This window comes from Nylanderia fulva, unplaced genomic scaffold (genome assembly GCF_048542155.1).
Source record: "Nylanderia fulva isolate GAGA-0341 unplaced genomic scaffold, ASM4854215v1 Scaffold3, whole genome shotgun sequence".
NCBI classification, from domain to species: Eukaryota; Metazoa; Arthropoda; class Insecta; order Hymenoptera; family Formicidae; genus Nylanderia; species Nylanderia fulva.
The window spans coordinates 3,269,462-3,284,281 of record NW_028190368.1 but is presented as its reverse complement, the minus strand read 5'-3'; the positions used below and the strand labels follow the sequence as shown (position 1 = coordinate 3,284,281).

Genomic DNA, 14,820 nt, shown 5'->3' with positions numbered 1-14,820 from the left:
TCCACTGAATCGCGATGGCAGCTCTCAGGTTTCTCCAAGGAATTGATCAATCATTTTTTTTCTACTCTAGGGTCTTTAGTGGTGCACATGAAACACTAGCTTGTCCAGTAAGTTTGTTTCAAGAGTCGACAGATGGCCCGGTGGAGACGTCTATTAGCCGGCCGGGAATTACGACTTCGTTTCTATCTATACTATTTTATAGTTTCAAGTTTCGGGTTTTCTTTAGTTTGCAATTTGCAGTCAACGGAAGTTGTGGTGCTTATAAATAAGTTATTCTCACTTTTTTACGCAATTCTAAGTTGTTTATACATTAAACGAGACTCCCGCAAGAGTATTTTTAGCAAAAATGAGCAATATATTTGCTCTCGAGGACGGTAAGTAGATTAAAACAATAAGATTCAGAATATGGAGATGATTAAAAAACGTTTATATAGATGTCTTTTTACCTTCAATTCACCGGTTATAATCTATAATCTATAGTTTTCATAAATTAAATATAATTTTAATTTATATTAATTTATTTTAATTTTTTAAATTAATTATAATTATAATTTTCATAAATTTAGTATTTATAAAAGACAATCTACCACTCTAGATCAATATGACGACGAAGATGCGGAGGAAATTTCGTCGAAGCTTTGGCAGGAAGCCTGTTGGATTCTTATTAATGCATATTTCGACGAGAAGGGACTCGTGCGGCAACAACTGGACAGCTTCGATGAGTTCATCGAAATGTCTGTTCAACGCATAGTGGAAGATTCGCCGCAAATTGATTTGCAAGCAGAGGCACAGCACACCACAGGCGAGATAGAAAATCCTGTGAGACATTTGTTGAAATTCGAGCAGATCTATTTGTCCAAGCCAACTCATTGGGAGAAAGATGGTGCGCCGTCCCCCATGATGCCCAATGAAGCCAGACTGAGAAATTTAACGTACTCCGCACCTTTGTATGTAGACATTACCAAAACCATTGTAAAGGATGGTGAAGATCCCATTGAGACACAGCATCAGAAGACATTTATTGGCAAGATACCAATCATGCTAAGATCCAAGTATTGCTTGCTCGCTGGCTTATCCGATCGTGATTTGACAGAACTAAATGAATGTCCATTAGATCCTGGTGGATACTTCATTATTAATGGTTCGGAGAAGGTCCTTATAGCTCAGGAGAAAATGGCGACAAATACTGTTTATGTATTTAGCATGAAGGATGGTAAATATGCTTACAAGGCGGAAATCAGATCCTGTTTGGAACACAGTTCGCGTCCCACTTCAACTTTATGGATCAACATGATGGCTAAGAGTGGTGCCAGTATCAAAAAGTCTGCCATAGGTCAACGCATTATCGCCATCATTCCCTACATCAAACAAGAGATACCTATAATGGTGGTTTTTCGTGCCCTCGGATTTGTTGCCGATCGCGATATTCTCGAGCATATTATTTACGACTTCGACGATCCGGAAATGATGGAAATGGTGAAGCCGTCCTTGGACGAAGCCTTTGTTATACAGGAACAGAATGTCGCTTTGAATTTCATTGGTACGAGAGGCGCCAAGCCGGGCGTGACTAAGGAAAAGCGAATTAAATACGCCAGAGAGATCTTACAGAAGGAAATGCTGCCACATGTCGGCATAAGCGACTTTTGCGAAACTAAAAAGGCTTATTTCCTCGGTTACATGGTACACCGATTATTATCGGCGTCTCTAGGACGAAGAGAATTAGACGATCGCGATCATTATGGCAATAAGAGATTGGATCTGGCTGGACCTCTGCTGGCGTTTCTATTTCGTGGCTTGTTTAAGAATCTAATGAAAGAAGTACGTTTGTATGCACAGAAATTTATAGACCGAGGGAAGGACTTCAATCTCGAACTGGCCATTAAGACGAAAATTATCACCGATGGTCTAAGATATTCTCTAGCTACTGGTAATTGGGGCGATCAGAAGAAGGCGCATCAGGCAAGAGCCGGTGTATCGCAGGTATTGAACAGACTGACTTTCGCATCGACCTTGTCGCACTTGAGGCGAGTAAACTCGCCTATAGGAAGAGACGGCAAACTAGCCAAGCCACGACAATTGCACAATACATTATGGGGTATGCTTTGCCCAGCGGAAACTCCTGAGGGTGCTGCTGTAGGATTGGTGAAGAATTTAGCCCTGATGGCGTACATTAGCGTTGGATCGCAGCCATCTCCTATTCTGGAATTTTTAGAGGAGTGGTCCATGGAGAATCTTGAGGAGATAGCACCGAGTGCTATTGCTGACGCTACGAAAATCTTTGTAAACGGATGCTGGGTCGGCATTCACAGAGATCCAGATCAATTGATGGCTACCTTACGCAAGTTAAGAAGACAGATGGACATCATCGTGTCGGAAGTATCCATGATTCGTGATATCAGAGATCGTGAGATAAGGATATACACAGATGCTGGCAGGATCAGTAGACCTTTGCTCATAGTAGAAGGACAGACTCTGTTATTGAAAAAGAGACACATTGATATGTTGAAGGAGAGAGATTATAATAATGACGGGTGAGCGCGAGACAATTAATTTATATTATTATATATATAAGATATTAATAAATTTTTATTATATATATTTATTATACATATTAATTTATATATTATGTTACAGATGGCAAGAGTTGGTAGGCAGTGGTGTGGTGGAATACATAGACACACTGGAAGAAGAAACTGTTATGATAGCAATGTCACCCGACGATCTTAAACAAGATAAAGAATATGCATATTGTACAACGTACACGCACTGTGAAATTCACCCGGCGATGATCTTAGGCGTGTGCGCTTCTATTATACCGTTCCCCGATCATAATCAAAGTCCTAGGAATACTTATCAGGTATCTGATCGAATTAATATATATATTTTTTCCTTTGATCTTTTTGTCTGTTTGCGAGATAATATATAAATATTGAATTAATATATATATTTTTTCCTTTGATTTTTTTGTCTGTTTGCGAGATAATATATAAATATAATGTATATAATAAATATAATATGATAGTATAAAATATATATACATAATACATACGTAATAAATATAATATAAATAAATAATATAACATATAATAATATAAAAGCTGTTTATATTATTTTTCAGAGCGCTATGGGTAAACAAGCTATGGGTGTATATATTACAAACTTTCACGTACGCATGGATACTTTAGCTCATGTACTGTATTATCCTCACAAACCTCTGGTGACGACGAGATCCATGGAGTATCTTAGGTTCCGTGAATTGCCAGCTGGCATTAATAGCATTGTCGCGATCTTATGTTACACCGGATATAATCAAGAAGATAGCGTTATTTTGAATGCGAGCGCCGTCGAAAGAGGCTTCTTTAGATCGGTGTTTTATCGTTCTTACAAGGAAGCCGAATCGAAAAAGATCGGCGATCAGGAAGAGCAATTTGAGAAACCTTCACGTTTGACTTGCCAAGGAATGCGTAATGCCATATACGATAAATTGGACGACGACGGAATTATTGCACCTGGTATTCGAGTATCGGGCGATGATGTAATTATAGGAAAAACAATTACTTTGCCAGAAACAGACGACGAGGTAAATCGATTATTTCCTTTTCATAACAAATAACGCATATTTGATTAACAAAGACAATATAATTAATAGTAACGCAATATTTTATCTTTTTTTCTTTTATGCTTTCAGTTGGATAGTACGACCAAACGTTTTACAAAACGGGACGCTTCGACTTTCTTGCGAAACAGCGAAACTGGCATAGTCGATCAAGTGATGTTGACGTTGAACAGTGAAGGATATAAATTTTGCAAAATCCGAGTACGCAGCGTTCGCATTCCACAAATTGGCGACAAATTTGCGTCGCGTCACGGACAAAAGGGTACATGCGGCATTCAGTACAGACAAGAAGACATGCCATTCTCATGCGAAGGCCTTACACCCGATATTATTATCAATCCCCATGCCATCCCTTCTCGTATGACTATCGGTCACTTGATCGAGTGCATACAGGGAAAAGTGTCTGCTAACAAAGGTAATATTATTATTCTTCATTTCAGTTTAAATAAGATAAAATATTCTCTAATATATGTATATGATTATACATATTTTTAGGAGAGATCGGTGATGCTACCCCGTTCAATGATGCCGTAAATGTGCAAAAAATTTCTACGCTTTTACAAGAATATGGTTATCAGTTGCGAGGAAATGAAGTGATGTACAATGGACACACAGGTCGCAAGATTAATGCGCAAGTCTTTTTAGGCCCGACGTATTATCAACGCTTAAAACATATGGTAGACGATAAAATTCATAGCAGAGCGAGAGGACCTGTGCAAATTTTAGTTAGACAACCTATGGAGGGTCGAGCGAGGTAATTACGCGCGTTATTACTCTTTAATATTATCTATTAATCTACATCGCATACGAATACTTATATACATATTCATACAGGGATGGAGGACTTCGTTTCGGAGAAATGGAACGGGATTGTCAAATTTCTCACGGTGCGGCACAATTTCTGCGAGAACGTCTCTTTGAAGTATCAGATCCGTATCGAATTCACATCTGTAATTTCTGTGGTTTAATCGCGATAGCGAATTTACGGAACAATACCTTTGAATGTAAAGGATGTAAAAACAAGACACAGATTTCACAAGTTAGACTACCATATGCAGCAAAGTTGCTTTTCCAGGAACTCATGGCAATGAATATTGCACCTAGACTTATGATACATTGATTGACCTTTGGTTTATTTTATTTATATAAATAAAATCTCTTTGAATTATATACAAATTGTGTACAATATTATAATGAAATATGTGATGCGAATTAATCAGTAATCAATTTTTCGTATATTTTTGATTAAGAGATGTTATGATCAAGGAATACTTCTTAATAATAAAATATTACTTTAATCATATAAACTTTTCATAGTTAGATTCGATTTTATCATTTGGATTTTGTTAGTTTTATGATAAAAAATAAGAAACAAAATAACTTATTCTAGTTATTAATGTGACAGAAGCGCTGAGACTTGTATTAATATTAACTTAATATTAACCGATTGTGCGATAATTGATACTAAAGATATTTATATATGCACTTACACATAACACATATTTTCATATAAAAAATCCAATTACATATGTACATGTATATGTGTGTATATATATATATATATATATATTTATATATGTATATATATATATACATACACATGTATATTTTTTAGTTATCTTTATTGCACACTAAAGATATATGTGATCTACACATATCTGAATAAAATTTATAAAAATTATTAATTTAATGTGTTACTCTGTTGAAAATTATTATATTTCCAAAAAGAAAAAAGATTTTATGAGAATGTAGTATTATTGAAGCGTTAATGATTCGAAGTTCTTACATGACACACATCTAAGATACAAAATTTTGCTCTGCAGACAGGACAAGTACACTTGGAGGACAACCACGTTTCTGGTGCGTTCTCATCCTGTCTCGAGGCAAACCTATTTAAATAAAAAGAATATTAAAAATATGTTCCACACTATAAATAAAAATAATTGAAAATAACAGAATAAAGAATATTAACCATTTTGCCATACATTCTATACACCACATTGGCCGACAGTAACATGTCGTACAACCATCAGATTCCCTGCTTTCGGCGCTACTGCACAATCTGTTCAATTTTATATTTGAAGATGCTTGCATACACCCAATGCATTGATCTAATTCCTATTATATATATATACAAATCAATAACTAAAAACGAATTTCAAGATAAAGAATTAAAATAATGGAACTAATAAGCTGCTATTGGATACCTGGAAAGCAATATCATAGAATGGATTTCTATTGACTTCCTCTTTGAAGGTATCGATAAATCTGTCGAGCAAAGTTCTGTGGAACGTTATATTTTGCAGCACGATAATTGGGCGCGAAACTTTATCTTGCAGATCCTTAAAATCCAATGCATTTAATCTTATGTCAAATGCTTCTGCCATTGCACGTGTGGGTTTTACCTGAAAAATCAGATGTATAAGATAGTTTCCTCTATGCTAATTTACATTATTATACCTGTATGTTGATAAATTGAACTTGATCTCTCGTTGTGGGTGACATTAAATGTGTATCACTCTTATTCACAATTAAGGTCGCATCACTTTGATGCGCCACTTGTAATTTATAAGGTGTAATTTTAATAATCCAATTGTCTGTTGCTACAATACGAGTTATGCTACTTGTGACAATAACAATTTTATCTACTCTAAAATAAAAAGAACCAGATTATTTACAATTAAATCATTTAAAAGAGTCATTATTAATTGTAAGCGTTAGGAATTTTTTTTACTGAACCTTCGATATTCTACATTAATGTCAGAGGCAACGAACATCCATGACAAATTATTATTACTGTATACAGAAAGATTTCGTGCTATTGGATGTGTAGCCCAGTCATGTGCAGACCATTCAAAGACCTTATTCAACATATAAAGCGGACCAATTGTGCAGCAAAAAACAATCAATAGCCCAAGGAAATTTCCACCGATAAGGAACAGTCTCGCTGCATCCACATGACCAAAGAAAATTAATCCTAAAATGTAACCTAAATACAAAAAAAAACAAATAATTATACACTAATTCTGTTAAGACTTGAATTGATAGATTACAAGTGACCGAAAATTCAAATTAAATTAAATTAAATTAAATTAAATTAAATATAAATTTAAAATATAATATAAAATATAATTAAAAATATATAATTCTGAATTTAAAATAAAAATATAAGTTCCTTATTATTACCTAAAGGTAGCAAAGAGTGTATGAGTAACGTAATTACACTTCTCCTAATATGATACTGAATAAAAAATTCATTCTCGCTACCGAGCCAACTTGCGAAAATGTCTTTCACGGTCAGCCCCGCCGAGACGAACTCCGTTGGCGGATAAACGATACATCCCGACATCAGAAGATAAAATAACGTGTAGAAAATTAAAGCGGACATCGCTTTTTCATTTAGGAAGAGACTCCTGACAGTCAGGCGGCGATTTATCTAGAGATGCACTGCAAATATATTTTGTTAATTATTTTAAATATGCAATCTTTTCCTTTTTTTTTATTAAACTAAAAAAGCATAATAAAAACACAATAATAGGTTACCTGTGATTATATTCCTTTAGAGCATGTCGATGATTACTGTAAAATCTGCAGAATCCAATGACAGCTCGATTCGACCTAGACTGGTGCAGAATTTCAACTTCAATTTTTTAACGTTTGATATATCTGTTTATTTATATTATATCGAAACGGTATACGTATTTTTATAAATCGATGATTTTAGGTTCGAGTGATCACTGATCATCATGCATGCATGCTGGTAATATCGTAAACTTGGTTATCGACATCTCCAAGAAATTACTTACCTAAAATAGTTCCAATTTATTCCACCGAACGAAACATGTCATGTCATCTGTCATCGTATATATATGTATTTACATATGTCGGTTGTAAATATGTCTTGGAAAAGAAACATATTTAGCCTAATTTTTCTGCTCAAGTAAGAGTAAAAAAATCTTTAACATATTATTACGACGGTATTCAACATTTTTATAATATATATATAAAACATTACATCCAATGATCAAACCATGATATGATCCATCCATGATAGAATCCATGATATGGAATATGGAATATTCATGTTGAGGTATATCTCAAAAATAATTTTACGTCATTTATTGAAAAGATTTATATATATAATTGCTCAGGTAAAGTTTTCAAAATATTTTACAACATACATTTTATTGGAGAATGTTCAAAAAATTCATGTTAGAATAAAAAAATTTTTTTTTCTAGATTTTTCTCGTACGAGAACGCTGTTGACGTTAGGTCATATAGCGCGATTCCACTCTGCTAGGCTCTCTACTGAGCCATATATATATATATATTTATATATTTATATAATCTTTCTAAATTTATATTTTATTCATATATTCAACAGATACAAAGAAAAAAATGTTTTAAACGAAACACGTCTGATATATTAAAGGGCCATCGAACTCGATCTTTTTAAAAATGTATAAAGGAGAAAGGTTAGTAATAAATTATTATTTTACACAAATTATAGGAATTGTACTGATAATTTTGTGTAAAAGAATCATTAAAAATATGATTCTCAAAAGAGCATCAAAATACAATTTCAGATTGCACTACACGTGCTGCAACAATAATAGAGAGGTGAGACTGCTCGTTCGATGGTTCGTTACACGATTACAGGAAGTTACATGATTCCCGCCACGGCCTACTCTCCACGAGAGTGTACGAACGTCGCCAGTTTCCCTGGCCTTATAAGGATATACTTGCTGCACCTACATACATGCTGTCTCGCTTGATCGTATCTCGTTCGAATTGACGATAAATAGATAATGAATCCACGTCAATCCGTCCATAGTAAAAGTAGAGCTATAATGAATTTTATTTGGCAAATGTTTTTTACTATATAAAGAGGATTTGCAATCAAAATCTCATTATGTAGGTATATATTCTTGTTAAATTGCTTAATAATGATATTTTATTATAAGAAAAAGATTTCTTTAAGAACTTGTAGTCTTATTGTTGTAGTCTCATTTTTATTACTCTCAAAATTTTATAATAAGTAATCGAATATATATATAAAGATTAAGAAGCTATTATTTTAATATGATAATTAATTAGATTTTTATATAATTTTTTTATATTAGATTTTATATATATATATATAAATTATTGATCCCTTTAAAATTACATTTAACTCTTTTGCTTTAATTACATTTATTAAAAAATTTGCTAATTTAGTTTATCTTATCGCAATAAATTGTAATGAAAAATACTGACTGAAACAATTATAAAATTTATTAAATATACCACCGATCTTTCTAATTGCTGATAATTGGTGTTGCAATTCCAATATCGTTTATTTGTAAAATAATCCATTATATATTAAAGGAATACAATAGGAACATCATAAGGATACGGTGGCTATTCTAGAACGGAAACACATACACATATATATGCGTTTAATAGCTATAGAGTTCGTTGCTCTCCGCGATATTTACAGCACCGTATTCTCTAAAATCGTCTCGCTCGTTTATATCGCTTCAGACACTCACGGAAATCCTTTTAATTCCTTTTTATCTTTTTTCAGAAAACCTATCAAAATATGCGAGAAAAATAAATGACGATGCAGAAATATCGCGTGACACAGATGAATGATCCAGAGGAATGTCCAGAGGAAGCCAACAAGTATAGACCATCAGTCCGGTGTCATTTTTGCGGATATCGTCGCTGATTAAAATTGCAAAACAAAAAAGTAATTGAACTTTATAGCGTTCGCATGATTATGTCGATTGCAAATATGTCGTTGCGTAACTCTATGTATGTACGCACTCCTACGTAGCCGGATGCGAAGCGTGACGAATGCCCACCATCATTGATGGTAGCGTGTGATCTTGGCGCGACGAGCGTAAATCGGGTACAAACCGAGGCTATAAAAGACCGTTGTTCCCGATTTGCCCGGCTCAGTTAGTTAAGATCGTTCGAAGGAGCTCCATTGCCAGCTTCGTTCAAACGGATCTACAACAGATTTTTTTCTGTATTTCAACGCAAGTTTTCGTCCCACGTTTCTATAAACCTCTTCCAACATGGTAAGAGAATCCAAAATATAACCTTACAATAGTATCTGTGTGTGTATCGCATTTTTATATATTTTTTAAGAAGCAAAGAAAACGTAAAAAATGTATAGTGTTTTATTATCATTTTTTCAAGGAAGATAATCTTAATTTAATATACTTATAACTCTTAATTTAATATACTTATAACTGGTCAAGGTCACGATCTGTCTAGCGTTTCTCTTCTGTTGGCGCAAATAACAACTGCACACATTACGCTGTTGCTATTTTTAGAATAAAAATTCGCACGACGCAGTGCGACAGACTTTGCTGTAACGAGCAATTCATCTTTAATCAGCAGCAACGCGAAAAAAATTCGCGACAATTTTACTCTTTCGAGACTAATATGCAATAAAACTCATTGTATATATTATTCACGTATATACATTTATTATTTGATAGCGATATTTAAGAAAAAAAAGGTCTTCTAAGAAACGAATTAGACTTAAATCGGAACACTGACGTAATGCACCTTGTAACATTTATTCTTTTACAGCGCGAGTGCATATCCGTCCATGTAGGACAGGCCGGAGTACAAATTGGAAATGCCTGTTGGGAGTTGTATTGCTTGGAACATGGTATTCAGCCCGATGGACAGATGCCATCAGATAAGATCCTCGGTGGCGGTGACGACAGTTTCAATACCTTCTTCAGCGAAACTGGCGCTGGAAAGCATGTACCTCGAGCTGTATTCGTCGATCTTGAACCTACTGTCGTGGGTAAGTTGTGCAACAAGTAATATAACAATAATATATTTAAAAAATATTCTTATTATAATATATTACATTATTAATCAATATCAAATATTAATAATATATATATATATTTATTTATTTAATAATATATTTATAAATTATATATATCAAATTATTTAAGAGAAATAAAATTGCACAAGTTTACAATCTCCTCTTTTAGATGAGGTGCGCACAGGCACGTATCGACAGCTGTTCCATCCGGAGCAACTGATCACTGGCAAAGAGGACGCCGCCAACAATTACGCGCGCGGCCACTATACGATCGGCAAAGAAATCGTAGACCTGGTTCTGGATCGCGTTCGCAAACTAGCGGATCAATGCACGGGACTGCAGGGCTTTCTGATCTTCCACTCGTTTGGCGGCGGCACCGGGTCCGGCTTCACGTCCCTATTGATGGAACGACTGTCGGTGGACTATGGCAAAAAATCGAAACTCGAGTTCGCAATTTATCCGGCTCCCCAGGTCTCCACCGCCGTCGTCGAGCCGTACAACTCGATTCTCACGACCCACACCACCCTCGAGCACTCGGACTGCGCGTTTATGGTAGACAACGAGGCGATATACGACATTTGCAGACGCAACTTGGACATCGAACGACCGACCTACACCAATCTGAATCGACTGATCGGTCAGATCGTATCCTCGATCACGGCCTCGCTGCGCTTCGACGGCGCGCTCAATGTCGACCTGACGGAATTCCAGACGAATCTAGTCCCCTATCCAAGGATTCACTTTCCCCTGGTCACCTACGCCCCGGTCATATCCGCGGAGAAGGCCTATCACGAGCAGCTCTCCGTCGCCGAGATAACGAACGCCTGTTTCGAGCCGGCGAATCAGATGGTCAAGTGCGATCCTCGTCACGGCAAATACATGGCTTGCTGCATGCTCTACAGAGGCGACGTAGTACCGAAGGATGTCAACGCGGCGATCGCGACCATCAAGACCAAGCGCAGCATACAATTCGTCGATTGGTGCCCCACGGGCTTCAAGGTCGGCATCAATTATCAGCCGCCGACCGTCGTTCCGGGCGGGGATCTCGCCAAGGTCCAGCGTGCCGTGTGCATGCTCTCGAATACGACGGCGATCGCCGAGGCCTGGGCGCGGCTCGATCACAAATTCGATCTCATGTACGCGAAGAGAGCCTTCGTGCATTGGTATGTCGGCGAGGGAATGGAAGAGGGCGAGTTCTCGGAGGCGCGAGAGGATCTTGCCGCCCTGGAGAAGGACTACGAGGAAGTCGGTATGGACTCCATCGATGGCGAGGGAGACGGCGCGGATGAATATTAAAGATTGCCGATTTCCTATACTCCCTTCTCGATGTATACGCTTGTATTTCGTATATATTTGTACTACGATGATACGTTCTTGCCTGTATCAGCTATTTTTTATCGTTTTTCTCTTTATCTAATTTTCCAAGGCAACCTATCGCGATAACTTTACTTTCTGTACTTTCTGATTCGATTTTATATCTTACAATACATGAAATTTTGCGACAAAATCGTATTCACTACTTTGTTATATATCTATATTGCTTGAAGAAACAGCGCTATTGAGAGAGAGATACATATATATATATAAGCACACATCTAAAAATACTTTCTCGTGTATTTTGTAATATTATTTATATATTATATCAACCATTACAATAATAGATTGCATTAATATTATACGTCTTCGATCATACAATTATTATCGATCATTACATGATACGCGAATATCATAAGGATGGGAAGAAAAGGTGAGAAAAAATTGGAAAAATGAGCGAGTCTTTTCATAAATGTCTAGTCAGCATATATAAAACGTCATGCGATGATCCGAAGAAGTCATCCGAAGAATAAAACACGACGTGACTTCGATTAAATCACGAGCTCGCAATTTATGCTGCAGATATAATGATAGCGATGATAATTGAGTTGACCTTAATAATATAATACTCTTTTTTATTAATAGTAGTATAATATTTTTTTACTAATAGAGGGCAAATAATAATAATAGCGAGTAAATAATAATCGTTAACACATTAATTTCACGATTCGATAAAACAATATAAAATAAAACGTAGCGTCATCAAAATTGCCATCTTGCACAGGCATCGATAAAAATTTTTAAAGCAGTGTGCATATGCCGTGTATTTTATATTTTTCACTCTCTTATCTATTCGTTCTAGGCTTTCCAGCCACTTCGAGCATGAATGATTTTTATAATCAGAAGATTAGAGCATTCTCTCTCTCTCTCTTCCTCTCTGGTAGAATACTATACTTTTATTCTCTTAATATGCTCTCAGAGATCTATGTATAATGCAAATCGCATCATACATAGTCATACATAATCATACGTTATTATACATATGTCATATATATAGATAGGTTAACGCCGATTTCGTTTGTACAAAATATACGTTGTAAGTGATCGCGATCAATATTATGAATAACGTAATCACTAGCAGAGTGCTCGAATTATCAATTTGAACAACACTCCTCGATAGCTTCAACAAGCTAAAATAAATACAAAGACCTAAGTAACAAAAAAATATATAAGTAATAAAAAAATGTTAAAAACTTATTTTAAAAGATATTTTTAAAACATTAAAATAATTGGTTAAAAATCCCGTTTTTATTAATTAAAAATATTTATTTTATTAACATTATTATTAATAAAATAAATATTTATTAATGTTTTTGAAATATCTTTGAAAATGAGTTTTAAACAATTTTTATATATTTTTTGCTTCCAGAGAAGGAAAAACGACAATTCATAACTTTGAACGCTCTTAATAATTTATTTCCCTGTTTAATTAAAATCATTATTAATGATGTAAAAATTTAAAGACTGAGAATATTCTTACTCGATCCGGCTAATGACTAAAAAATATTCGACTTGTTGAAGTTATTCCAAAAAACTGTTATTCAAATGCAAGTGACAAGCAAATGATCGAAGCAGATCAAAGAGAGAATCACTCAATTATCGTAAAATACGATAAAAGAATGAAACTGACAGAATATCTCGAATACTATAAGACTAATCGACTGAATAATGAAAGTATAAGAAGGGCACGTTTTTACATCAATGAGTAATTGATTTCTTAATTAAAAAACAGGAGAAACAAGGGGCAAAATCATTATACACCGTTCCAAGCTCTCTTTCTATATATACACAACAAATATTTGTTATAACAAATTTCGATTCGAAATGTCAAAGCCATTTCCTTCATGTCTAATATATAAAAGAGAAGTATCTGTCAAAGATTCTATGAAAGCGCTTTATATCTTGGTTCCACGCTGGGATCGATTTTATTAATTTTACTGTGTTTATTATATATATTATTTAATTTATATATATATATATATATATATGAGTTTATCGAATTTTCGTTTTTTAAACTTGATACACACGATATAACCGACGAATATTGGGGCTCTCTTTTGGCTTACTGTCAGCTATATGTTGATACACAGAGCACCAATCTATATAGTTGTAAAAAAAGAAGAGGAATTTTCGGCAACAATCGCGTAATCAACAGAAATATCAATACGGCACAAATTACTTTGCACAGGATATCGATCATCACGAAGACGAATACACCAATCCGGGAGAGGTCATCTATTGTCGGGGATGCTTTTAATAGAGACACAAAATTGCGTCTTTGCGGACGCGAGATCCATATATATCCCCGTATATAACATTCCCTCGCATGCCAACATTAAATTTTTAGAACACAGCCTTTCGCATGCATCTCTCTCTATATATATATTTTTTTCGTTATTATGATAAACGTTGACCGTATCGCCCAGTGGAATCCGCAAATATGTTTGAAATATATGTTTCATATATCATTTTCAATTAACATTCGCGCGTTAAAAGTTTAGCGCCGTAAACTCTATTACATACCTCGTGTTTTGCGAAAGAAGATTAAAATACCTTCCTCCTCTATTCTAAGATTATAATGAAAGAATAGAGAGATAAATTTTGGGAGATGAAGAAAAAAAGAGTATAGAGAATAGAAGCAAATTAGCAACGATCATGAGACCATATAATAGCAACAACGTCGACACAACGACGAAGATGACTATGATGACAGTGAGAATGATAACGATAACGAAGATGACGATGATGATGAGAACGATGATAATGACAATTTGTGATGATGATGATGATAATAATAATAATAATAATGAAGATGATGACAGCAACGACGACGACGACGACGACAACAACGACGACATCGACGATGAGCAGGAAGAGGACGACGAGGACGATGGCGAAACAGCAACCGCGTCTATATCGGCGAATAATAAAATTGACGAAGACGGCAATCAATTAATAATGACGTCTCTCTCTATCTATCTGTCTTCGTCGCAAA

At 35.1% G+C, this 14,820-nt stretch overlaps 3 protein-coding genes across 3 annotated transcripts; 2 read left to right on the top strand and 1 right to left on the bottom strand.

Annotated features, from left to right (window-relative positions):
* Positions 1-201: 201 nt before the first annotated feature.
* RpII140 (RNA polymerase II subunit RpII140) lies at positions 202-6,301 on the top strand. The gene is made up of 7 exons (XM_029300342.2): positions 202-374; positions 596-2,531; positions 2,635-2,857; positions 3,119-3,580; positions 3,689-4,031; positions 4,112-4,370; positions 4,451-6,301. Exons 1-7 carry the CDS (start codon positions 347-349, stop codon positions 4,734-4,736), a joined length of 3,537 nt encoding a protein of 1,178 aa, XP_029156175.1. The 5' UTR covers positions 202-346; the 3' UTR covers positions 4,737-6,301.
* LOC114928961 (E3 ubiquitin-protein ligase TM129) lies at positions 3,339-7,386 on the bottom strand. The gene is made up of 7 exons (XM_029300332.2): positions 7,160-7,386; positions 6,803-7,063; positions 6,356-6,605; positions 6,077-6,266; positions 5,824-6,021; positions 5,589-5,734; positions 3,339-5,505 (listed from the first exon to the last, which is right to left on the bottom strand). Exons 2-7 carry the CDS (start codon positions 7,002-7,004, stop codon positions 5,382-5,384), a joined length of 1,110 nt encoding a protein of 369 aa, XP_029156165.2. The 5' UTR covers positions 7,005-7,063; positions 7,160-7,386; the 3' UTR covers positions 3,339-5,381.
* Positions 7,387-9,478: 2,092 nt separating this feature from the next.
* On the top strand, positions 9,479-12,127 carry LOC114928951 (tubulin alpha-1 chain). The gene is made up of 3 exons (XM_029300321.2): positions 9,479-9,681; positions 10,202-10,424; positions 10,621-12,127. The coding sequence occupies exons 1-3, from the start codon at positions 9,679-9,681 to the stop codon at positions 11,745-11,747; spliced, it is 1,353 nt and encodes a 450-aa protein (XP_029156154.1). The 5' UTR covers positions 9,479-9,678; the 3' UTR covers positions 11,748-12,127.
* The last annotated feature ends 2,693 nt before the right edge of the window (positions 12,128-14,820 follow it).

What these genes read in the sequence shown, in the direction of transcription:
- LOC114928961 (XM_029300332.2), bottom strand. Translation starts at nt 7,004, where the DNA reads ATGTCCGCTTTAATTTTCTACACGTTATTTTATCTTCTGATGTCGGGA. An exon ending in TCTATGATATTGCTTTCCAG is followed by an intron (nt 5,735 to 5,823) that starts GTATCCAATAGC and finishes TATATATAATAG; the next exon opens with GAATTAGATCAATGCATTGG. An exon ending in ATAGAATGTATGGCAAAATG is followed by an intron (nt 5,506 to 5,588) that starts GTTAATATTCTT and finishes TTATTTAAATAG; the next exon opens with GTTTGCCTCGAGACAGGATG.
- RpII140 (XM_029300342.2), top strand. Translation starts at nt 347, where the DNA reads ATGAGCAATATATTTGCTCTCGAGGACG. An exon ending in TATATTTGCTCTCGAGGACG is followed by an intron (nt 375 to 595) that starts GTAAGTAGATTA and finishes CTACCACTCTAG; the next exon opens with ATCAATATGACGACGAAGAT. An exon ending in CCTATGGAGGGTCGAGCGAG is followed by an intron (nt 4,371 to 4,450) that starts GTAATTACGCGC and finishes ATATTCATACAG; the next exon opens with GGATGGAGGACTTCGTTTCG.
- LOC114928951 (XM_029300321.2), top strand. An exon ending in TCTTGAACCTACTGTCGTGG is followed by an intron (nt 10,425 to 10,620) that starts GTAAGTTGTGCA and finishes CTCCTCTTTTAG; the next exon opens with ATGAGGTGCGCACAGGCACG.